This window comes from Ursus americanus, chromosome 17 (genome assembly GCF_024610735.1).
Source record: "Ursus americanus isolate L20-20 chromosome 17, mUrsAme1.1.p, whole genome shotgun sequence".
Lineage (NCBI taxonomy): Eukaryota > Metazoa > Chordata > Mammalia > Carnivora > Ursidae > Ursus > Ursus americanus.
In genome coordinates this window covers 14,725,575-14,749,758 of record NC_142143.1, presented here as the reverse complement: position 1 = coordinate 14,749,758, position 24,184 = coordinate 14,725,575, and the positions used below count along the sequence as shown (strand labels likewise).

General features: G+C 48.1%; 1 protein-coding gene across 2 annotated transcripts in view; it reads left to right on the top strand.

Annotated features, from left to right (window-relative positions):
- ABTB3 (ankyrin repeat and BTB domain containing 3) overlaps positions 1 to 24,184 on the top strand; it is a 299,425-nt gene that overhangs the window by 173,876 nt on the left and 101,365 nt on the right. For both annotated transcript variants that reach the window (XM_087868780.1, XM_087868779.1), the window contains exons 2-3: positions 1,890 to 2,039; positions 16,347 to 16,551. In XM_087868780.1, coding sequence (XP_087724906.1) covers positions 1,890 to 2,039; positions 16,347 to 16,551 — 355 coding nt within the window. The remainder of the gene's footprint in view (positions 1 to 1,889; positions 2,040 to 16,346; positions 16,552 to 24,184) is intronic.

Sequence of the window (24,184 nt, the reverse complement as noted above, 5' to 3'; positions counted from 1 at the left end):
ATGTACTCGGTATTCATCCACAAATCATCAGTGGCCATGTCCACTGCATCATCTTGTTCAGTGTCAATGGGAAACATCCAGGAGCAAGTGACTGGCTCAGTGTGGCTGGGCAGGAGGGGCCAGAAGAGCTGTGTGTGACCGGTGCCACCTCAAGTCTGCCCCTCTTCAAAGCAGGACCCTTTGTTTGCTGAGCTTTTGTGGCTCAAGCAAGGAGAGCAGTGGGCTTGAACTGCTGACCTCTACAATCTGTCTGTCCCCACTCACCCTACCAGTTGGCTTAAGTCACTCGGCACCTGTGTATTGATACTATCATATTGTTCCCATGGTTTTTTTTGTTCGTTGGCAGTCTCGTCTCCTCGGTTAGTTTATCCACTACTCGAATATGTCTTCTGCTGCTTTTGCATCTCCAAAATGCCTTGCAGGGTTGAGAACAGAGTAGGCACTCAATAAATGCTTCCTGTGTGTTGACGACTACTCATTGCTCGGGTCCCTGCTAAGACGTCCCTTCATCCCTCCCGTTCTCACACTGTAGAGCACATGGCACATACCATAAGGCTTCATGGTGGTGTGTAGTAACAGTCTTCTTCGCTTAGACTGTGAGCCCACTGTGGACAGGGAGTGTGTCCTCTTTTTTTTTTTTAAGATGTATTTATTTATTCAAGTGGGGGAGGGGCAGAGGGAGAGAATCCCAAGGAGACACCACACCAAGGACAGAGCCTGATGTGAGGCTCAGTCCCACGACCCTGAGATCACGACCTGAGCCAACACCGAGAGTTGGGCGCTCAACCGGCTGAGCCACTCAGGTGCCCCAGGAGAGTGTGGGTTCTACCCATCCCTGTATCCTCAGCCCCTAGCAAGTGCGGTGCCCACCTGCCTTGTTCACTGTGTCCTCCGTGATCGCACTTGCTCGTTGTGTCGGTCACCACCACCATGCTGGGTACCGGACAACCTCCACTATCTCCAAGGCTCACCACATTGGTGTTTGGTTTTGTGGGGCAGCTCTGAGCTACACCGGAGCTGCTCCGTGTGTCTCCTCACCCTCCTTCGATGCACAGGCAAGCCAGGGAATGTTCCTCTTGTGGTGACGGCAGAGGTACGAGAGAGCAAATTCAGCGGTACAAACGCTGTTCAGGCCTTCGGTTCTGTCACGCGCATTAATATACTTTTGGCCAAAGCAAGTCAATCAGCCAAGCCCCAAGTCAAGGAGCAAGAAGGCAGGCTCTGCCTTGGGAGGTTTGGGTGGTCAAGGGAAGCGTGAATATTCCTAACTAACCTCCCTTGCTGTTCTCAGGCTCTTGCTAAATGTTCATGGGAGGGCGAGGAAGGGAGGAAATAATTCGATGCCAGAGGTTTCCCCATAGGTTTTCACTACACAGTTTCAAAGGCCCATGGGGACTCTCCTACCACAGAGAAAGCCAGAGTTTTGTCTCACAAGTAATAGCCCAACCACCCAGAGTTGAGTTCGTGGGGCAAAGAAAGCAAGCCCTCAGAAGCGAGGGCCAGCAGAGACTCTTCCTCTGCTCAGGGACGCTCGGGGTGGCAGCTGCCTCTGGAAGGGAGAATGGGACAGTGACCACTGGCTCCTCAGGAGACGTCTGTACTGGACAGAAGCCAGGCCAGAGGAAGGGGTTCTAGTCTGTGTCCTCTGGCAATGCAATGCATGCATGAATGCCCACACGTTCCTTAAAATCGGCAGGTCAGGATCTTGAGGAAACCTCTTAAAATAGCTCGCCCTCGCTTCTGAAAGGAATTCAGAGCTCTGGTCACCATGTTGGCTTTGCGGTACCAAGCCTGGTGTGGTTTGAGGCGCTGCAAGGTTTTGCGCCCCTCCTTTGGTTACTGAAAACTAACGATCGTTCTCTTTCATTGTCTCTCCCCACCACCCACAGGAGTGCTGTGCCTGCCAGACAGCCTGAACCTTCACAGGGACCCGCAGCGGTCGACCAAGCCGGGGGAGCTGCCCATGTTCAGCCAGTCGGAGTTGAGGACCATCGAGCAGTCCTTGCTGGCCACCCGGGTGGGCAGCATTGCGGAACTGAGTAAGTGGACACTGGTTCTCTGGCCCTCTCTGTGCCCAAGCTGCCACTCCCCTCAGGACAGCGCTTTGTCACCAGCCAGGTGACAGCTTTTCTTGAGCACCTGCTGTGTGCGCAGACCTCTGCCATGATAGCCATAGGGAAGGCAAGGGCTCTGGAGCCAGGCAGGCAGGTGAAACTTCCTGCCACTGTCACTGTTGTAGGTCAAGTTCTTAGCATCTCCTGAGCCTCAGTTTCCTTTTCTATAAAATAGAGAAAATAATAGTAGCTGATTTAAAGTATGATTGTGGTGATTCAACGGGCAATGCCCATAAAGAGGGTTTGCTGTGGTGGCTGACACACGGTAAACGCTCTATAATGGTAGCCACTCATTGTTGATTTCCAATGAGATCCACTTAAAGCATATGTCAGATCACATCTTTCCTCTGTTCAGAATCCTCCACTGGCTTTCCATCTGACCCACAGGAAAAGCAAAAGTCCTCAGAATTGCTTGTAGGCCACCTCACATATCCCTCTTACTCTTCCACTCTCCCCTAAGACGCCTCGAACTCCAGCCACCCTGGCCCCTTGTTTTTCCTTGACTAAGCAGGCATGCCTCAGGACCTTTGCACTTACAATTTCCTCTTCCTCAACCACTCTTCCTCCAGATAGCCACATGGCTGACTCCTCTCATTACCTTCAAGTCTCACCCAAAATTGTAATACGCTTTAGGGACACCTGGGTGGTTCCATCGGTTATGTGTCCAGCTCTTGGTTTCAGCTCGGGTCATGATCTCATGGATCATGAGCCCCGCATTGGGCTCTGCACTCAGAGGGGAGTCTGCTTGAGATTCTCTCCCTCTGCCCCCCCCCCAGATAAATAAATAAATAAATAAATAAATAAATAAATAAATAAATAAATAAATCTTTAAAATCAAAAACAAAATTATAATACCCCCAAGACCTCTTTCCCCCTAAATTTTTTTGTTTTTTTAATAGAAGTTTCACTGAGATATAATTTATATACAGTTCACCTCTTTAAAGTGTACAATTCAGTGGTTTTCAGTTATTTACTGAGGTGTGCCAACCATCAACCACCCTCAGTTTTAGCACACCAATTGTCATCACCCCAACAAGAAACATGGTAGCCGTTAACAGTCATTACCCTTCCCCCTCCACCTAGCCACGCTCTGTATTTTACTCTTTTCTTTTTTTTAAATTGCTTACCTCTCCCTACTAGAATATATTCTCACAGAGAGTAGAGATATTTGCTTTGTTCATTGATGTAACCCCAATGCCAAGAATACTGCCTGGCACATAGTATGTCCTCAGGAGATGTGAAGAGAAGGGGGAAGGACAGGGAGAGAGAGGAAGAGAGAAAGGAGCAGAAAGGTGGAGACAAGGGAGGAATTGTCAAGATGGTTGGGTGTCTCAAGTTTGAGCAGTGATCTGCCATGCTTATGCACCCTGTAATTCAGGGCTGTGCCCTCGGAGTCTGGCCAACCAGAAGAAAATAAAATTGTATTTACGTATGATTCAATTGATTGTCAAATTGCTTGACTGTGTGTTCCTGATGGGACCTGAGCATTGATCTCAAAAATGATGGATTATGTTGAAGTATGAGTTGGTGTGACATTCTAGAAAATTCTGAGCCATAAAAAGGAGTCAGGGTCCAGAAGGTAACTTGTGCTTCTTCCCAAAGGAAGTCCCTATACACACAAGATGGGCATCCTCCATTTAGCACATAGCGCGCTCCTCTGGAAAGGGAAGTCATAGCTGCTTCAGGCTGTGGTGGGCCCTGTGGTCATTAGGGAGCTTCTTCCTGGCAACTGAATTTGGAAATTGCACATCCATTCTCATCAAACCCAGAAGTCACAAGATGCTGCCCATCACAGAGTCTTCCAGCTACCCATCAGCTATACAATTGTTCTTAAACTTTTGGGTTCCATGGACCCCTTTGACAGTCTGGTGAAGCCTATGGACCCTGCCTCAGAATAATATTTTTATTTATTTTTTTTCCTTAAAGCACTGCTTTTTATAGCTTTCTGTATACTGCATACAGTATATAGCTTTTTTTTATAATAATATTTTTTTATTATATTATGTTAGTCACCATACAGTACATCCCTGGTTTCTGATGTAAAGTTCGATGATTCATTAGTTGCATATAACACCCAGTGCACCATGCAATACGTGCCCTCCTTACTACCCATCACCAGTCTATCCCATTCCCCCACCCCCTCCGCTCTGAGGCCCTTGGTTTGTTTTTCAGAGTCCATAGTCTCTCATGCTTCATTCCCCCTTCTGATTACCCCCCTTTCTTTATCCCTTTCTTCTCCTACCGATCTTCCTAGTTCTTATGTTCCATAGATGAGAGAAACCATATGATAATTGTCTTTCTCTGCTTGACTTATTTCACTTAGCATTATCTCCTCCAGTCCCGTCCATATTGCAGCAAATGTTGAGAATCATTCTTTTTGATAGCTAATATTCCGTTGTATATATGGACCACATCTTCTTAATCCAGTCATCTGTTGAAGGGCATCTCGGCTCTTTCCACGATTTGGCTATTGTGGACAATGCTGCTATGAACATTGGGGTGCATATGGCGCTTCTCTTCACTACGTCTGTATCTTTGGGGTAGATACCCAGTAGTGCAATGGCTGGGTCATAGGGTAGCTTAATTTTTAACTTTTTAGGGGACATCCAGACTGTTTTCCAGAGTAGCTGTACCAACTTGCATTCCCACCAACAATGTAGGAGGGATCCCCTTTCTCCACATCCTCTCCAGCAATTGCTGTTTCCTGTCTTGTTGATTTTTGCCATTCTAACTGGCATAAGGTGGTATCTTAGTGTGGTTTTGATTTGAATTTCCCTGATGGCTAATGATTTTGAACATTTTCTCATGTGTCTGTTAGCCATTAGTATGTCTTCATTGGAAAAGTGTCTGTTCATATCTTCAGCCCATTTTATGATTTGTTTATTTGTTTCTTGTGTATTGAGTTTGAGAAGTTCTTTGTAGATCTTGGATACCAGTCTTTTATCTGTAGTGTCATTTGCAGAATATTTTTAAATGCATGAAACAAGCCCATATGTTTACAAAAGAAACCAATTATTTAAAATTCAGTTACTGAAATATTATTTATCAAAATTGCAATGTAGTCATTCTGTACTTTTTAGCAGCACGTTATGTAACAGGATCTAGCAGCAGCTTCCATGACCCCATTATTTGGAGGTCGTGACACGTGTGAACAATATTTTGAAATATCTTCAACAATTGAAAAGAAAATGTCTGCACTTAAACAGCTCCCCAGGGATTTGGATATAGGGGGTCCAGGCAGCACCCTGGGGGGAAACATTGCTCTAAGAAGAAATGCCACGCTGTTTGGGACCTTCCAAATTTCTAAGACATGCCCATGACCCTGGAAATGCAGAATCTGGCTACAGGGCTGGGTCATGTCTGCATGGGCAGGACCTGGGAAGAGCTTCCTCACCAGCTCTCCACTGGGGTCTCAAAGGTTTGTCCTGGGATAACCTTAAGGGTCCCTCTTAGAGTCTAGCACCTGGGCCGGGGCCCTGCTTAATTCGAGCACTCTTCGAAGAAAGGGTTTGCTGAGTAAATCTGTGCTTGGCCAAAGCGGGTGGGCTGCAGCAGCAGCAGCCGCATAAATTGTTTTTAAGGACAATTTGCTCTGTAAATTAGACGCTGTCATTCTCATTGAATGACAATTCACCTATGAATTGTCGGCACACAATGGGTGCTGCTAATTACAAGGGGGATTTGTACATTCATTAAGTCAGCCCCAGAGAAGGTGTGCGCACCAGCACGGTGATAAGCCACCTTGGCAACTGGAGGTAATAAAATTGCCTGCTTTTCTGATCTGACTGTAATTTAGACCGGCTTGCTCTGTGGTCTGAATCAATACGCCCTGCTTTCTCTGTGTACATAGAGAGCTGTTCTTCATATTCAGAGATCACTCTACCAGTGCGGCTTGTAGAAACTACTGTTTTACTGCAAAGGTGAGCTGGAGAGAGTCTGTTCCCAGACATCTGTGTTCTTCTGGGATCAGGCTGTGCAGGGTCAGGAGCAAAGCCCCTGCCCGTGGCCTTCTCAGGACTCAGTCATGATCCGCAGCAGCTGATGTCACGGAACCAGGGAGCTATGATAAATCCACAGGAGTTATTTCCAGTGTAACCGCTGTTGTCCACACCAGCGGGAATGGACGAGAGAGGAGGATGAACGACTTGTCTAAGCTCCATCACACCCGTGAGCTGCAGGAGTTGAGACTGAGTGCAGTTCTCAAGGCAGAGCTTCCATGCCTCGCCCCTAGACTGCCTTCCCTCGGGGAGCAGCCCCACAGATGTTTCTACAGGTTACAGGTGCAGTGAGGGCTGGGTTCCTTCCAGCTCGGGGGATCCGCAGCTCCCGCTGGAGGATGCATCGTGGATACTCCTCTAAACAGAACCGAGTTAAAAAAAATCACCAGCCTGTGTCAGTTTGGGGGCCTCGTGGCACCCTAATTTAGCTTAGCACTCCAGTAGTTTAGGCATACAGAGGCTCAGTTTCATGTCTCTGAGATCAAAAATCCAGTTCCGTAGACTATTTAATATTTGACTGGACTGTCATAAGAGTTCCCCTCCGTGGTGGCATTTTCTCCCAATCTTGTTTCAGAGACTAGCTCACTGTGTGTCACCCCTTTATTCACTGACAAGCACCAGAGATTTCCCAAATTTACACGGCGATGCGCTGAACTTCACGGTTGACCTAGAGACCAGCGGGCAGTCCCTTCAGGCTCTCCTTCCCTGAACCAGGGAGCAGATCCGGGGGGATCGGGTCCACCCAGGCTCTCCCATGGGAAAAACAGAGGCCCTGGCTTTTCTCACTTTTGAACCAACTGGACTCGGCATTGGGTTCCACTCAGTCCCACACTGGTGTCTTCTGAGGTCTTGTCTCGGCTCTTCTGCCTGACGTCCCAGCCTTATCCACAAGCTCCCAGTTGAAACCCCAGTCGGACAGTCATTAATTATAGTGTTTGCTTTCTGTGGTTTAAAGGGGGAAAAATGAGAGCCTCATCGTAACGTGTCCGTTCCTATTCACACTGAACTTTCCACACTCAACTGTGAACTTGTCGTTCCCATTCAATGAGGCAATCAAAATGGGGCCATTAATTTACAATGGTGAGTAAAAAGGTTTTTGGGTTTTTGCTCCTCGCCGTCACCAGAAAGGAAAAAAAAAAACAAAAAACTTAGACCTGCTTGAACAAGAGGGTCTCTCTCCTTGTTTAGAATACATTTGGGCTCTTTTCAGAGAGTCCTGCTGCCTCCAGCCCCTGGGGTGCACCTGTGACCCTCTTCGATGGCAAAACAGTCACTGGCCTCTTGGCGTTTTTCAAATATTCCATTCTACCACAGAGCCTTTGCACTTGCTGCCCCTTCTGCCTGGAGAGCTCTTTCCCTGGTATTCACAAGGCTTCTCTGTCACTTTATTCAGGCCTCTGCTCCAATGTCACCTCCTCAGAGAGGCCCTCCTGTGACCACACCACTCACCCCCTGCCCCACTGCTCTCCATACACTTTCCTGCTTCAGTCTTCTTCATAGCACTTATCACCACCTGACCTGCTGTATGTTTACTTATGTATTATCTATTCACCCCACCAAGACTGTAAACTCGTGACAGATGAAAGCTTTGTTTTTTTTAAAATATCACTATATCCTAAGGGCCTGGGATAATGCTTGTCACATGTGGGACTCAATAAATATTTGATAAATGAATGAATGAATGAATGAATGAATGAATGGTAGGTTTCGTGCTCAGTCCAGAGTTCAGTCTTCCATTGTACCTAATGACTTGGATTACATGTGATCTTTTCATTCTTTCTTTCTCAAGGGAAGGGGTTTTGGTGAGGAAAGTTAAACAGTAGTTTATGATGCAGGAGAACATCTCTGTTTCCTCATCTGTGCTGTGTGATGTAAGGCAAGTGACTTGATCACTCTGATCTCCAGTATCACCATCTATGACAAGAGGGTAATGGTCCTTCCTCCCCCAGGGTTGTAGGAGGTTTTGAAAACATCCTGTAGTAAGTGGCAGCTGACTGTGGACGAGGGAAGGAGGTGAAATTGCTGCCCCTGTTGCCGTCTTTTGGGCAGAAGGAGCCACTGTTGGAATGTGTAGCCCTTTGTCCTGAGCGATCATATCTGGCATGCAGGGGGACGGCTCAGTGGGAGCTGCTCTGACAGCCTGAGTCTGGCAGGTTAGAGCAGCATTTCCCGAGGGCGGGACAGGAGATGATCGTAGGTGATACACAAAACACTTTTTATTTTTAATTGCCATGAATTTTTCATGAGCACTAGAAAAATATTGGTTTTCCATTTATGGCACTGATATGAAGCTTCCTTTTAAAATGAGTGAAAGAATGAGCCAATTTAAAGAAAAATATTAAGTAGATAAATTGTACCTGCAGCCCACAGATAATGAGAGAAGTCCTGATAGTGATTCCCAAGTGGCCGACATTTGGGAAACACGGTTGTAAGCGGATTCTATAAGGTTTCTGGAACCAACTCCAGCTGCTGAAACACACAGCAGCTAGTGACAAGTGGATTTGTCGTTTGGGGTGCATGAAGCAGAAAGGTGAAGCAGCAGATAGCACATACAGAGAGTGGGGCTTGAAATGGAGCTAGTGATTGCAAACCCCCGTGCCAGTTCCATCTCCCGTGGCCAGCCTCCTCAGAGATGTCCTTAGGGCCTCTGGTCAGGAACTGGGCTGCTGCTGATGAAGGTGAAGATTATGCTGGTGGTGATCATGGTGGTGATGGTGGTAGTGGTGATGGTGGTGATGGTGATGGTGGTGGTGACGGTGGGGATGGTGGTGGTGGTGATGGTGGTGATGAAGATGATGGTGATGGTGGTGGTGGTGATGGTGGTGATGAAGATGGTGGTGCTGCTGATGGTGGTGGTGAGATGGTGGTGATGAAGATGGTGGTGCTGATGATGGTGGTGGTGAGGTGGTGGTGATGAAGATGGTGGTGATCATGGTGGTGATGATGATGGTAGTGCTGCTGACGGTGGTGGTAGTGATGGTGGTGATGAAGATGATGGTGGTGGTGGTGATGGTGGTGATGAAGATGGTGGTGCTGATGATGGTGGTGGTGAGGTGGTGGTGATGAAGATGGTGGTGATCATGGTGGTGATGATGATGGTAGTGCTGCTGATGGTGGTGGTGGTGATGGTGATGAAGATGATGGTAATGGTGATGGTGATGATGAAGATGATGATGGTTATGATGGTGACAGTGGTGTTGATGGTGATAGTGAGATGATAATAGTGATGATGATGATGGTAATGGTGATTATGGTGGTGATAATGGTGGTAGTGATGATGATGATGGTGATGAGAAAAAGAAGAAATAAGGCTGAATATTTATTAAGCACTTAGGACATGCTAGACTCCCATGTGTTTTAAGTGACTTATATGCATTACTTCATTTAATATTATGAGGTAGGTACTATTATTATCCACCCAACAAATCCATTAGGTCATAAAAATCCCCATTTACAGAGAGGTTAAATAACGCACCCAAGGTCACACAACTAGTTAGTGGCAGATTGGAGGCTCAGACCAGGCAGCCTGAGTCCAAACAGCATGTTTCTAACCACCACACGCACTGCCCCTCCGGGAACAGGACAGGGAGTAAGGCACGGCTTCTGCCCTTAAGGCTCAGTAGGGGAGAAGCAGCCATGAAACACGACAGAATTAAATGAGTGACATGTTAGACTTTACTAGCAGGTATTGTGGGTACCCAAGGAAGAGCAGATTCTGACTCCGAGCATCCTGGAGAGCTGCATGGAAGAAGTAACACTTGACCACAGCCTTCAAGGTCTTCAGTAATTGGGAGCATGAGGGAAAGGGCCCTCCAAGGTGAGAAGACAGGAGCAAAAGCAGGGAACCTAGAAGTGTAGGTTTACCTGAATGATTCTCAAAGGTGGTGGTTAGCCCAACCAAGGTCAAAGGTGTCCCAGCATCTTGGGGAACTAGAAGGGTGGTGTAGGAGCCTAAAACATGGACCTTCTTCCCTTCTTCACTCCCTTGTGAGTTTTCTTATTCTGAGCTTTTTTTTTTTTAAGATTTATTTATTTATTTTAGAGAGAGAGCGGGCATGCACGTAAGCGGGGGGTGGGGAGAGCAGGGGAGAGGGAGAGAGAGCTCAAGCAGATTCTGCACTGAGCACAGAGCCCAGTGTGGGGCCCAGTCCCACAACCCTGAGATCATGACCTGAGCTAAAATCAAGAGTCGGATGCTCACCCGACTGAGCCACCCAGGTGCCCCTGTTCTGAGCTTTTATACTAGAGCTTAGAGAAAGACGGATGGAAGGATGATACTCCAGCCTGATGTGGATGGACAGGACAAGAAAGAAAACATATCACCTTAGTAAGCTTATAATTCTGATAACGCCAAGTAGTACGTGCCATAATTCAAAATTCAGAAACTACAGACAAGTTGGAAGGGAATACCACCCCCAATCCCCCTAGGCAGAGAAATCCGTAGTCAACATTTTACGGGTTGTTGGGGGGGCAGTTTTGGTACTTACTCAATACAAAGTTTTTAAATAACATAATCCTGACCCACAGTTTGCGACTGTGAATTTTACTTTTTTCGTCTGACCATTTTAACAAGAGGATTTTTTTTCGTGGTGCTGCAGTTCCGTGTAAACATTTTTAATGACTGCATAAGTTTTTTATTTTATCACATGAATGTACCAGAGTGTTTTTAACCATGCTGTTATTTTTAACCGTATATTTCTTTGTAAAATTTTGGATCCCATAAATAAGGATTGGGTGAAAATCCTTGTGCATAAAGATTTGCTAAATTTTGGGTCCTAACATTGGGAAGGATTCCCAGAAATGGAATTACTGAATCAAGGGTAAGGAGCATTCATTAACCCCTTGGCTACATAATGCCAGATTGGACTTGGAGCTGACCGTGGCCGCACTGGGCTGTCTCTAAAGAACGGGTAAGGTGTAGGGTGAAGAGTACAGGCTTTAGAGTCAGATAGACCCCAGTTGGACGCTTGTCTGTGCCTCAGTTTCCTTATCTGTAAAATAAGATATCTCAGCCTTGACATTATTGACATTTGGGGCTAAATTCATTGCTGTGGCGACTGTCCTGTGCATTGTAGGACGTTTAACTGCAGCTCTCATCTCCACCTATGGAATGCCAGTAGCAGGCCCTTGGATATGACAACCAAAAATGGCCCCAACATTTGCCAGGTGTCCTCTGGCAGGCAGAATCCCTTCGGCTGCAGATCGCTGCTGTAGAACTGATTAATACAGCACATGCCTCGCAGAGCTCGTGAGGGTTAGAAACAGTGCACGTAAGGTGCTTACCATCCGTGGCACAGTGTAGGGGCTCAGCGACCGTTACCTGTCACTACTGAGCATAATAATAGCGACAATGACATTTCCTACGGCTGGGTGCTACAGAGATGACGCCTGGGAGGACACAGGGGATCAGCTCAGGGGCCATACCCGGCTCTAGGAGTCTCTGGGTCTTTGGTTCTTTGGCCAAAAGCATCCAGCAGTTTCCCTGTCCGCTCCTTCCAGCGGTCACCGTGCATCCTACTATTTAGGAACAGAATTGCTTCTCAGATTTTCCTGATGGAGGCCTTTCTCCCCTCGCTGTTCCCCCCATGCCCCCCTGCTGTTTGCAACTCAGCTTTCCTCCTGGAGGACTGTGAGTGCTGTGCTGAGTCCGTTACTGGTGCCTCCAGGTCCTCCCCACTGCATGTCCCTGGGGGTGAGGGAGGCCCCCTCAGACCCTGCCCCCTACATGCAAACTCACCAGAAACGCAGCCCCTCTGGAAAGTTCACACAGCAGTTTTTGAGAATTTCCAGGTGGCATCTCATGAGTAGCCATCCCTTCTTCCTGCCCTGCTGGGGCTCAGCCTGCAGTCTTGGCCTCCCGTGATTCTGCACGAAACCTCACACCCTGCCCCTGCCCGTGGCTGGGGCCACCTTTGAGGACCCTGTCATCACAGCCAGGGGCAGCACTGGAAGGTCTGCAGTCCCTTCTAAAGCTGCTGGCCATTGGCCCTGTCTGCCACAGCCTCTGCAGTTTGTCCCCACCCTGTGCCCACCGAGGGTGTGGTTACTGACAGGTGCCAGTTAAAGATGGGCTGAGCTTTTCTGCCTGGACTCTGGGTGTGTCTCTGGAGCTCCTGATGGGCTCTTGCTGCCACCAAGGAATGAAGACCCCTTCTCTCCTGCCCTCGCGGAGGCAGCGTGGGACAGGAGCTAAGACAGCCAAATGGCAGCAGTTGGAAGCCAGGTTATTTCCCTGGATCTCAGTTTCCTCGTCTGTAAAATGGATATGCCACCGGGACCTACCTCACTGGGTTGCATCGCACCAAAGGGGCATAATATATAGAAAGCTCTCAGAAGTGTCCTGCACACGGGAGTGCTAAATGAGCGTCTGCTGTTGCCCACCCTCCTCCCATCGCCCCGAAGCCCAGCTGCTGGGCTCCTCCCCATGTTCACAGCTTTCCCGGAAAAGCTCTTTCAGCTCTGCCAGTGCCCGGGGCCAGAGTTCTGATCTGAGAGACCGGGCTTCTGTCGGTTCCAGAACCAGCTTCCTGCCCATATCATCGCTGGTTAATCGCGTGCCCCTCCAGGCCCCTTCCCTTAGGGCAAGTATCTTCCAAGAGTGTGCACGGCCATCCATGCAGATTGACCCGGCAGCCACCACCCCCTCCTGTAGACAGGTCGGACGCTGAGCCCCCTCAGCCGGAAGCTCCCCTCTAGCAGCAGAGGCGGACCCATCTCCTGAGCCCCCCACCCTGGAATCCACAATGGCATATTTGGGGCAACTGGAGATTTAGGCCTCAAACTCTTCACCAGAGTTTTTCAAAGGCCACACCCTGAGGTGGATTCTAGAAGGAGCTAGGGTGTACTGACTGAGAGCATGAGCTCTGGCAGCCTCGATGGAGCTGCAGCCTGCTCCTTCCTACATGGCACCTGAGCCGGTTGCCCCTTGCCTTGATTTTCCCATCTCTGAAGTGGGTTTATGGCCCCTATGGCTGTTAGAGAATCACCCCGGAAAGTGTATAAACGGCCTGAGACGTGGCAGCTTCTCCATATGTTGTGGTTTCCGCTTCTGCTGCCACCTCCCTCTACTTCCTGTCATCCTCACCAGAAGATTCAAAACCTCGTCATTGTGCCCAGTCCCAGCCCAGACCTGCCACCTTGTTGTCCTCCTCCAGGCTCCTTCTCTGCACTCGCCTGGAGTGCACGGCTTTGTCGCATAGATTCCTAAAAAGGTCAACCCCAGCCCGAAGCAGCAAATCAGGCCCTGCGTCCGGACGCTGGCAGGACTGTCCCCGCGTGTCCCAGGCACCCGACCTCCAGGTCTCCCCATCCAGAGAGAAGGAAGAGTGGGCAGGCCCTGAGCCTAAAGAGCGGCTAATTTCATGCCCACAGGCCCTTCCTCGTTCTGCCCTGAACCCTCACAACCCCCCCGACGGAAGGCGGCTCATTTCCTTGCCTGCGAGGCTGAGCGACTTGCTGGCGTGCGCCGATGAACTGGATTTCCCCATCTCAGTTGAGATTTGAATTCCTTCTCCTGCCTGTGAGCGCCGCTTCTCCGTATTTTCCATCTGCAGGTCTTCTGGGGGGGGGGGGTCTTCCCGGCCCGCCCACCTCCAAGAGAGAATTTCCTTCTCTGATTCTTTTGTGAGTTCCTTGGGCATATGCTCCTGCTGTGGGAAATGGAGCGAGGAGAGGGAGGCTCTGAGCGAGGATGGCGAGATGCAGAGGGGTGCGGGAAAGCCACTCCCCACTGCTCTCTGTTCGGCCCCTGCATTTGCTTGCTGTCCAGATACCAAGCTTCGTGGGTCATACCCTGGTTCGGTTGTCCTGTTAAGGCCTTAGGACTCCGACAGCATGGAAGTTTCCTTTCCTCTGAAAAGTCCTGTGTCAGAAATAGTGGCATTAGGAATCTTGTCTCAAGAAGGATTTAAAGGCGACATCTACACTCAGTGCATAGGAGCTCTGTGATTGATTAACCATGTCTGCCACAGACACGGACTAGAAAGGGGAATATTCGCCATTTCTGCCCTTGGCTGAGACCACATCTCCGTAGTTGATTCCCCTAAGGGGAGGGGCGTGTGAATGACCCCCTTGTCAAACTTCTTTTAAGGAAATGGCCCCACCCTCAGACTAGAAAGTGGGCTGTGGGCCTTCAGAGGAGAAACTTGTGCCTCTCACTGAGCCTCGCTTTCTTGGGTTTGGATTTGAGGTCAGAGTGTCGTGTTAAAAGGTACAGGTGGATGGCAGAGACGAGGTGGGCTCTGCAGGCCTGCAGGTAACTGGGCAGTGAAGGATTGGGAATGGGGGAGACAGTGTCCCTCCCCCTGCCAGGGGCTGCCTGGGGGGGAGGGTAAGGGGGGGCAGTAAATTCCAGCAGGAGTTGATGTTTCAGTCTTGAGCCTGAAGGCAGATTTCCGTCTTCAGCTGTTTGCATGAGGCCCACCCACATTCTGAAAGATAGTCTGCTTTTCCCAAAATCTACTGATTTAAATGTTAAAAGTTAATGTGAAAAATACCTTCACAGCACCCTGTAGACTAGTGTTTAACCTCACAACGGGGCACCATAACCTCACCCAGTTGACACACAAAATTACTCATCCCAACTATCTCAGCTGAGTGTTTCCCAGAGTGTGCAACATATTCCACTGGACAAGTGGGACAGGGCGGCGCATTCAACAGCATTGGTCGTGGAGTGATCCTTTTAAATTCTGTTTTAATGCCGACTGCTTCAAGAAGAAAGGCTCCATGTGACATGAGCCCCTAACACTTCTCTAACACTTGTTACTTAGAACAACAACGACAACAAAACTGGGCCAGAATTCAGCTATAAATTAATTATACTGTTTTGTTTTCATCAAATTACCTCTTACAGTGATCTTCTGTTTATGCAAGTGATACCGATCTTCCATTTATGATAAGTGACAGAACATTTCCTTTTTTGATATCCATACTTTAAAAAAAACTAAATGAATCCATCGAAAGTTAAGTAAATCATGGCACAGATGGGACTCGGATACAGCTGCGCTCGTGAAGGTAGCGTACAAACAACCCAAGTTCGGAAAACGCCAGCTTAGCCTGGAAAAGTCAGGGCCTCCCCACAGGAAGGTCCTCCCTGTGCGGCCAACCTGGGGGCATACATTTGGTTTGATGAAGGAGAAGGCTGGTTTCCTTCAGAGAAAGCAGGAGAAAGACTAGAGTATATTCCCAGGGCTTGCTCATGTGGAGAAGAGTAAGACAGAGGCCCTGTCCTCAAGGACAATGGTCCGGTGTGGAGATTCTGGAGCCAGACTGCCTGGGTTCAAATCCTGGCTCTGCCGCTTATGGCTGCTGCGTGACCTTGAGAAGTTATTTGACCTCTCTCCTCATCCGTAAAATGGGTTTATAAAGGTCCCTACTCTAGGGTGATGAATTGGGGTGCTTAGAACTGTACCAGTACGTAAGTGTCATTTAAGACTGAGTTGTTGCCATTGGGAAGGACCCACAGGGAAATGGCAGCTCTAAGAAGCGCTCTGGCTGCTGTGTTAAGAAAGTGCAGCGTGGGGGCGCCTGGGTGGCACAGCGGTTAATCGTCTGCCTCCGGCTCAGGGCGTGATCCCGGCGTTCTGGGATCGAGCCCCACATCAGGCTCTTCCGCTATGAGCCTGCTTCTTCCTCTCCCACTCCCCCTGCTTGTGTTCCCTCTCTCGCTGGCTGTCTCTATCTCTGTTGAATGAATAAATAAAATAAAATCTTTAAAAAAAAAAAGAAAGAAAGAAAGTGCAGTGTGATACACACGCGAGGGAGTGGAGGAGATGCCAGGAGGATTTCCTGCAGAAATTAATATACCAGCTGATACCTGGATGACAGTAGGAGTCAGCCTGGAGAAGAGGAGAGAGGGAATGTTCTGGATAAAGCCTATGCACAGGCTCAGAGGCAAGAGACAAGAGGCAGTGTTGTCCGTGACTGTGTCCCAAGGGGACGCCCACAGAAGGCTCCCCGTGCCTTGTTAGAAGCCGTGGGTTCCAGAAGGGCAGGACTGTGATTATCTTAGCCGCCCTCTGTGCTTGCAGCCGCAGCTCAAGCCTGGTAAGCAGTGGCAGTCCTACGGTGACTGCACAGGTCCCTTCCTCTCTGCTCGCTGTGGGACCCGGAGGTCCCAGAGGACCGCCCCAGTTGAGTGAGGGAGTCCCAGGATCAGAATGTCTGCAGAGGCCTTCAGCACATCTCTGCAAGTCATAGCTGCCTGAGGGATCTGAAATCTTACCTCTGTCCACAGGTGACCTGGTGTCCCGAGCAATGCATCACCTGCAGCCCCTCAACGCCAAGCACCACGGCAACGGCACCCCCCTGCACCACAAGCAGGGGGCGCTCTACTGGGAGCCGGAGGCCCTGTACACTCTCTGCTATTTCATGCACTGCCCGCAAATGGAATGGGAAAATCCCAACGTGGAGCCTTCCAAAGTCAACCTCCAGGTGGAAAGGTAAGACTTGCCTTGGCTCTGGATGGGCAAAGAAAGGAGCTCCCCTCTGGCCACCACCGCCTTGTCGTGGGTGGGTACTTCCTCCAGGGTGGCACAGGGGTACAGGAGGGGAGCGATGCTGACGTTCAGAGCTGCACGGTTCCCAGAAACTCGCTGGACGGGTCCAGGTGGGAACCTTGTGCCCCGAGGGGGTGTCTGAGACCCAGGTGGGATGGGTTTGTGTAGGGTTGGTCCAGTTTGGGATAAAAACGGCCTGGGTCGGGGAGGTGGGTCTGCAGATTCCGGAGGGGTGAGGGGCTCTGCTGTGCAGGTGGTGTCCTTGTGAAGGCAGCTGTGGGTCATGTCAGCTCCTTGGGTGGGAGGTGTCTTCATTTCCTCCTGGCTGCCCTGGGGACTCCCTCAGGGAACCATAAACACCTGTTTGGCCGAAGTGGCCCTGAAGGTACGGAGGAGACTGGCTTGCTCAAGCAGAATCCTCAAGGGAAAGGGAGGCAGGGAAGGCTTCCTGGGAGAGGACACTCCGTCTGACCCAGCTTCTGTCCCTCCCTAGCACAGTCCCTCCACTTCCCCGTGCCTCAGCTTCCCCATCTGTAAACCAGCAGCTACACTAAGCAGTTCCCCGGTCCCCTTCTGTCTGGTAAATTCCAGGACTCTCTGGGGATGGTTTCACCCTCTCAGAGGCAGGTCGTCAGAAACCAGACGGCCTGGGGGCATGCCCCTCCCCCTGGGAACAGCCCACGGAGTCCGTCTCCCCACAGCACAGCACCTCGCAAATCAGGCCCCGCCTCCACACGGCCCTATTTACTCCAACTGCTATAGCAGCGACCCATTTATCCAAAGACTGGTGAAGAGAGTGGGGTCTGGGATCCAGACTTCTGGCTTTAAATCCCGGCTCTTCCAGTTAAACATCACAGGAGGGCGAGGGCCTTGGGAAAGCGCCTTAACCTCTCCGTGCCTCAGTTTCTTCACCTGCACAATAGGGCTACTGAAAGTAAATCCTGCATAGGGCTGTCGGAAGATTGACTTGAACAGTGCCCAGTGCATAGTAAGTGCTCAGTAAACGTTTGCTCTTGTTTCTGTTGTCGTAGACACTATCTGCCCTTAGGCGAGCAACTCCCAGTTTGGGCTCAATGCGGCTTTCTTTTTTCTATTAAACGGTTCCAAGTGGTCAAGTGGTTTTGAGATGCTCGCTGGCTGCTTTGCTGCTGCAGGGACGGGCTGGGGCTTAACTGGGCTCCCTTCTGAAACCACATCTCCTGGCTTTCATTTCCAGGAAGAGAATGGAGCATGAGTTAGACAAAAGTTGCTGAGGTTTTGTTCTTGTTTTGTTTTTAAGAATCCTGAGTTAGCGTGAAGATTTCAGTCCCGCCTGGCCTCCCGCGATCTAGGCCGAATCAGTGGGTACCCTGTACAGATTTTCACGTGGCAAACATGCCCACACTGGAGAGGTGGCAAAGTGCTCGTTGTCCCTGGGCAGATTATAACCTCCGTCCGAGTCACCAAGAGTGCTCCCTACGAGTGTGCGACCTTAGCGCTGAGTGAACAGAACCCAGCAGCCTCGGCCCGTGGGCTCTTTGCCACCCCCCCCCCAGCCTGTGTGATAGTATCTGACTCACCTCCCGCCAGTGTACACGTGACACCCAGATGACCCCCCCCATCTCCAGCCAGGCAGTGCCTTCTCTGAGCTCCAGAAACTTCTCATCCTACTCAGCCTCAGTTTCCCCATCAAGTCTCACCATCCAGACTGGTTCTTCATCTCATAGCACCTTATTCTTTTCTGCATAACACGTATGCAGTTGGTCATGGTGATTCTGTTATGTGTTCGTTTATTGCCCGTAAGCTTCATGAGGGCAGAGAACACGTCTGTTTTGGCCACACCACACCAAGCCACACCTAACGCCAAGCTTGACACCTGGTGCATGGTGGGGAGTCAGTAAATATTTGTAGAAAGAACGAGCAAACCTGTTGGTCCAGCTGCCTGTGGAACATTGCCATCCATTTGGGTGTGCTCACGACTACCTCAAATCTGAAGTTACCCTCTTTCCCCTAAAACCAGCTGTTCTTTCTCTCTCCCTCATCTCTAAGAATGGCATCACCACCTGTCAGAAACTGGGCCTCGCCCCACACTCCTTCCTGTCCCTCACTTGCTCCTACAGCCGTGGTCAGCAGGTCTTACTGACGTCGCATCTACGACATCTCTCATTTCTCTGTCCATCCCCGCCCCCTCCGATTGCTGCCACTGTGGGGTTGGGCACTTCTGTTACCACATGTGATTTCTAAACGGTCTCTGAGGATGTAAGGCTTAATATCATCTGACCAGCTCCATCCACCTCACGGCCACCAGACAGAAACTTCTAGAATGTGAATCTCATCATGTGATGGACTCCTTGCCCCCCACTCAGCACAGGGACATGGCCCTGTTACATCTTCCATTTCTCGGCTTCCATCTTCCCTTCTGGAATCCCTTTCAGGATTCAGAGTGTAGCTGGAGTGGCTATCAGGCTGGGGAGGCCATCTCAGGTTTCCAGACTTTCTGGGATAAGATGTAAAGACACATGAGCTTTGAGGGAGAGCAGAGTAAAGAGAACACGGCCCCAAATGTGTTGGAGTCAGTTCTGTCTCGATCTTTCCCATCTTCTTTGGTTGATTTTTCAGGGGTCAGCACAAGATGCAAAGTAGAACTTGTCATTTCTGAGTTGTGTTCACTTTGGTCCTCCAAAAAGAGTGTGGATTTGGGAACGAGATTGACCTTTGGCTTTGTATCCCAGCCCTGCTTCTTCTAGCCCTGAGACCTTGAACAAGCCATTCCTCCTCATGGAATCTCTTTTCCTCAACTGTAAAATGACAGTGAGACCAGCCTCGCGGGACTGGTGTAAGCAATGGATTCAATATGGTAGCTAAGCCGCCAGCGCCATGCCTGGCACGAGAGCAGCTCTCCTCCTCACCCCTCAAAAGAGTAGCTGATAGTATTTGTCTTTTTATTTGTCAGGACGGCTCTAAAATGCTGTTATCGTTGTCCCTACAGAAGCCTGTGTGTGTGTTCCTTCTAGACAAAAAGCTATTCCTCCCGTTCCCTGATGGAATAGGCATTGGCGTTTAGCATCTGAAATCACACATGGAAGGGCTTCAGAGGGGAGAGGACTTATGTTTTCAGTCAAGTGTTTACACCAGCTCCCTACCAAAACCTCTGAACAAGAATTTTCCAGTGGGAGGTGGACTCTAATTTGGAGTTGTTTATCTCTCTCTTTCTGTCTCCTCACCCCCAAAATCAAACAACATTTCCTTAACTCTTTTTTTTATTCTGGCAACATCAAGTAGGGCCATGATGCTTATATGGTTTTTCACTAGACTATATTCTTCAGGAAAGGGGCTGAATATCATTTGCCTTTGTCCATGCCCAGCAGAAAGTCTGGAAACATTTGTGGACTGAAATATGGATTGTTTTGTACCTCAAATCGTCTCTGCTTGTCAGAAGAGCCTTCTTCCCTGGCTGGAGTATTTGGAAGTAGGCCTACATGCACTACTTTGCCCTTTTATGTGGGCCCAGCTTGAGAGTTGCTACGTTTATTTTGGATAGTTTCATTTTTCACTGCGGGATTTTGAAGAAGCTCGGTGCCAGTGTGAGATTTCTATAGCTCCAGTTGTTCCCGAACTTTGGCTACTAGTTTTTGAGCTTCTAAAATCTTGCAGAGCAGTTCTTTGGGTCACTGGAAGCATGTACTGGGACCAGGTCCTGTAAAGAACTGGAGCTTCAGAGTGAGAGAGACAGGCATGACCTAGACCCCACGGAGTAGAGACTAAGACTAAAAGGCCAGACTTGGAATCCTATTCAAGTCAGGTGTTTGCAAATTCAACATGGAGAAGAAAGAGGAGGAAAACATTGTTTATCAAGGAGAATCTGATGTGTGATAGAACTGAATCTTCTATGCGCCACAGGCTGGTCACTGGAGACTTATGACGCTCTGCGAAAAACAGTGCTGACCTTGCAAGTCCTCCAGGAAGAGAGTGGCTTCAGATTCCATCGAAAGAAATAAATTGCAATCAATTATGGTACCCAGCCTTTACTCCAGCCCACCCCACTGGTTTGCGACTTGGTTTTTTTTTTTTTTTTAATTCCTTAATTCAATTTATAATAAAGCTCCCTGAGGGCAAAGAGTCTACCTCTTATATGTTTTTCTAGAGTCCAACGTAGTATTTTGGCACATTACACATTACATGTGCTTAACAAGTATTTACTAAGTTAGTTAAAACTAAACACACCCGATGTCATCCGCAAAGCCTGTTTTGTATCGGAGCATCAGATGTTTTACCAAAAGTCTTAGCTCAGATGTCATCCGTATTTCTGACTTTCATTTATCAATATTTCTAAGAAATGTCTGAGAAGCAGGTAATTCTATTTAATTTTTTCCTAGGATAGAACCTTCAATAGTTTAAATTGAATATCAAAATAAATACATATTGTAATATTAATCAATCAATAAAATCTTTCAGGTACTTCAGATATTTTTACTTAAAAAATCTCAGATTTTCTAAGATTTATGATTAGGCAGTATTTCTATTATATATATATTTATATGTAAATAAGTATGATTAGGCAATATTTATTTTGTAAGTTTTATGTTAGGCAATATTTATTTTGGTAATGATAAATGTAAACACCTTAATTTTGATAGTAGGAGCTATATGAGGTTGCTGGATTTAAATAGAATCATCTTCAGTCTATGACAAGATTTTCCTCCCCTATATCATTACTGGAAATATCAGTGATTCCTAGATGTGTTTGGCCATGGATGACTTCAGTAATGACCACAAAAAGAAAAAAGAGTGGGATAAATTGGATTATTTTGTTGCCTGAGGTAGCTGGTAATGCCTGAGAAGATCAGAGATGGGTTTTACCCACAAAACTAAACAATTGGGTAGTTCTGTCCTTCCCCAGTCTCACTGAAAGCAAACAAAAGCATACGTAGGCAGTGGCCCTTGCCACTTGCCCCTTTTACAAGCAGAACTGTATAAACAGATGTGGTGCACTGTCTACCATGGGAAGCTGAACCAAAAACATGAGTATACAATCACCAATCACCAGCTGTTTGGGAGAAATGAAATAAATCTTAAGAAATGGAAGAATTTACACTTGAAGAAACAGAGCTACTAAAGCAAACATAACAGACATGAGAAGTTAATGGTACCCAAATACATGTTCCAAGACACTCACCCTGTCAAACGATCACTCCAACACATCAGTTCTTGATACTTTCTTATCTGTGGCATATGTGACAGGTGATAGTCAAATGTTAACATACATCAATGGACATACTCAGGGTTATGCAAAATTTCCAGCAAGCTGTTATAATTCTTCCTTGTTCCTTCACCCTAAGGAGTGCATATCAGAATGCAAGTGGGCAAAGTTATTCTTTTTTTTTTTTTAAGATTTTATTTATTTATTCGACAGAGATCGAGACAGCCAGCGAGAGAAGGAACACAAGCAGGGGTAGTAGGAGAGGAAGAAGCAGGCTCATAGCGGAAGAGCCCGATGTGGGGCTCGATCCCATAACGCTGGGATCACGCCCTGAGCTGAAGGCAGATGCTTAACCGCTGTGCCACCCAGGCGCCCCAGGCAAAGTTATTCTTGACACAAACAACACTACTAGTAAAAATGCTTAGTTGCAAGGTTAAACCTACTGTGACTGCTTAAAGCAGAAAGAAGACCTCTGGGAGGCCCAGTGTAGGTAGAAGTTTACTAGATCCTTTCCCCTTCTGTGTGAGAATTGGACCTTGGGTTAATTCTCTAGCTCTGTTCTCCTGGAAACATGCTAAAAAAAATTGCAGTATCAACTATGTTACCAAGCAGCATGCTTATGGTCAGAGTAACTCTAGATGGATAAATTTGATTTGGCCTGCTAGTACTGTAAATACTTGATAAATATCCAGAGCTTTGGGCTTCCCTGAATCCACTGGCTCTTGTCATTGGCAGTGTCCTTGCAGGAACCTTGGAAACTATATCCATAGAGTTGCTACAAGAGATATGGGGGTTCATAAACCGGGATAGTTCTCACAGTCACTCAAGTAGATATCATCTTCTTGCACCTAAGTATCACCTGGACAGAAGATAGCTCAAGGATGGCTGGCTGTAAGGACTACCACTGAAAGGAACATCTGATGCTATCCTGCTGGGCCAAGTGTGGCCTGTGATAGTCCCATGAGTCTGAACGTTTAGTAGAGCTTAAAGAGACTTCTGGTGGGTATTAAAGCCAGAGAACCAGGCTTTGGGGATGTACAACCTAGACAGTGTCCAAGTTGCAGCCCAGGACTGCTCTAGCAAAGACCTCACGGCCACCAGGGCTGGGCGCAGACACCTGACTTCACACCACCAATGCTGAGCATTGGATACTCCTAGGAGGACCTCTGCACCATTACCCATGAAAGCTGAATGTCTCTACCAACACCCTAGTCAGCCTCATGTTCCACCTAGGTCACACCACTTGGGTTCAAAGTAGTAGAGCCCAGGTCACATGCCTGCACCCTAGCTGCAAGGGAGTCTGGAAAGGTAAATTTCTACCTTGTGGAACCTTGGACTAATAATATGGGAAATTCTCCAAACACAGTAAGGTCATCAGTGGTTCTGGGCAGGCAAAAAAGTTGACAAAGGTGCACTACGCTCTTCTAATTTACTTGTTTTTAATATCAATAACACACAAGTGAATCACTTTACAGCTCAGTACTTTTGACCATTGTTAGCCACACATCTCACGACGGACGGACTTACACACCACAGCTGAGAACCAAAATACCACCTCAACATAAGCACTCTTTAGACTAACACTCTGGGTACCTGGATAGAAAGGAGGAGGAGGGAGGAAGACTAATCCTGGCATCCTCAGCAGGGATGCAGAATGCCTTTTCCCAGAGGAAGAAGGCTACTTCCTTATCTTCTCAAGCTCAGTGATCACGTCTGGCCGAAAAGACCCGTCATATGCCCAGCCCAGTGCTACAGGGTCCTGGAGAAATCCAGATGTGTAGGAACATGCTAGAGTGAGGGGCCTACAGCTGCAGGGCTGCATGTGGGCATTGGTGAATTGGGCTGGAATCCTAACAACCATATAAACTAGGGGGGAAATGCACGTTGAATTCTAAATAATTAACTTGAGAAACAAAGTTTTAAAACATGATCCATTCATAACTTGAACATGGCTACAATTTATTTCATCTGGCCAAGGTAAAAACAACTCCAATCCCACTGTTTTTCAAACTGTGGGTTACAGCTCATTAATGGGCCATTAAATCAGCGCAGAGCAGAGATTGGCAAACTATACCCCACAGGCCAAATCTGGCCCACTGCCTGTTTTTATAAAGTTTTATTGGAACACAGCCATACCTATTTGTTGATATATTATTTATGGCTGCTTTTGCACTTTTGATTAGCTGTGTCAGAGACCAAATGGCTCACAAAGCTGAAAATACTCTTTGGCACTTTCTGGTAAAAGTTTTCTGAACCCTGATGTTGTGGGTTATAATCTAAATTTTTTAAAAATGAACTAGAATTGAACAGGAAAAAATCCAGGTAGTTTTCATGAGGTAAGGTAAGGATGTTTTGTGAAACTTCTTTTTTTCCCCACTATATGAACTTAACTGGAGT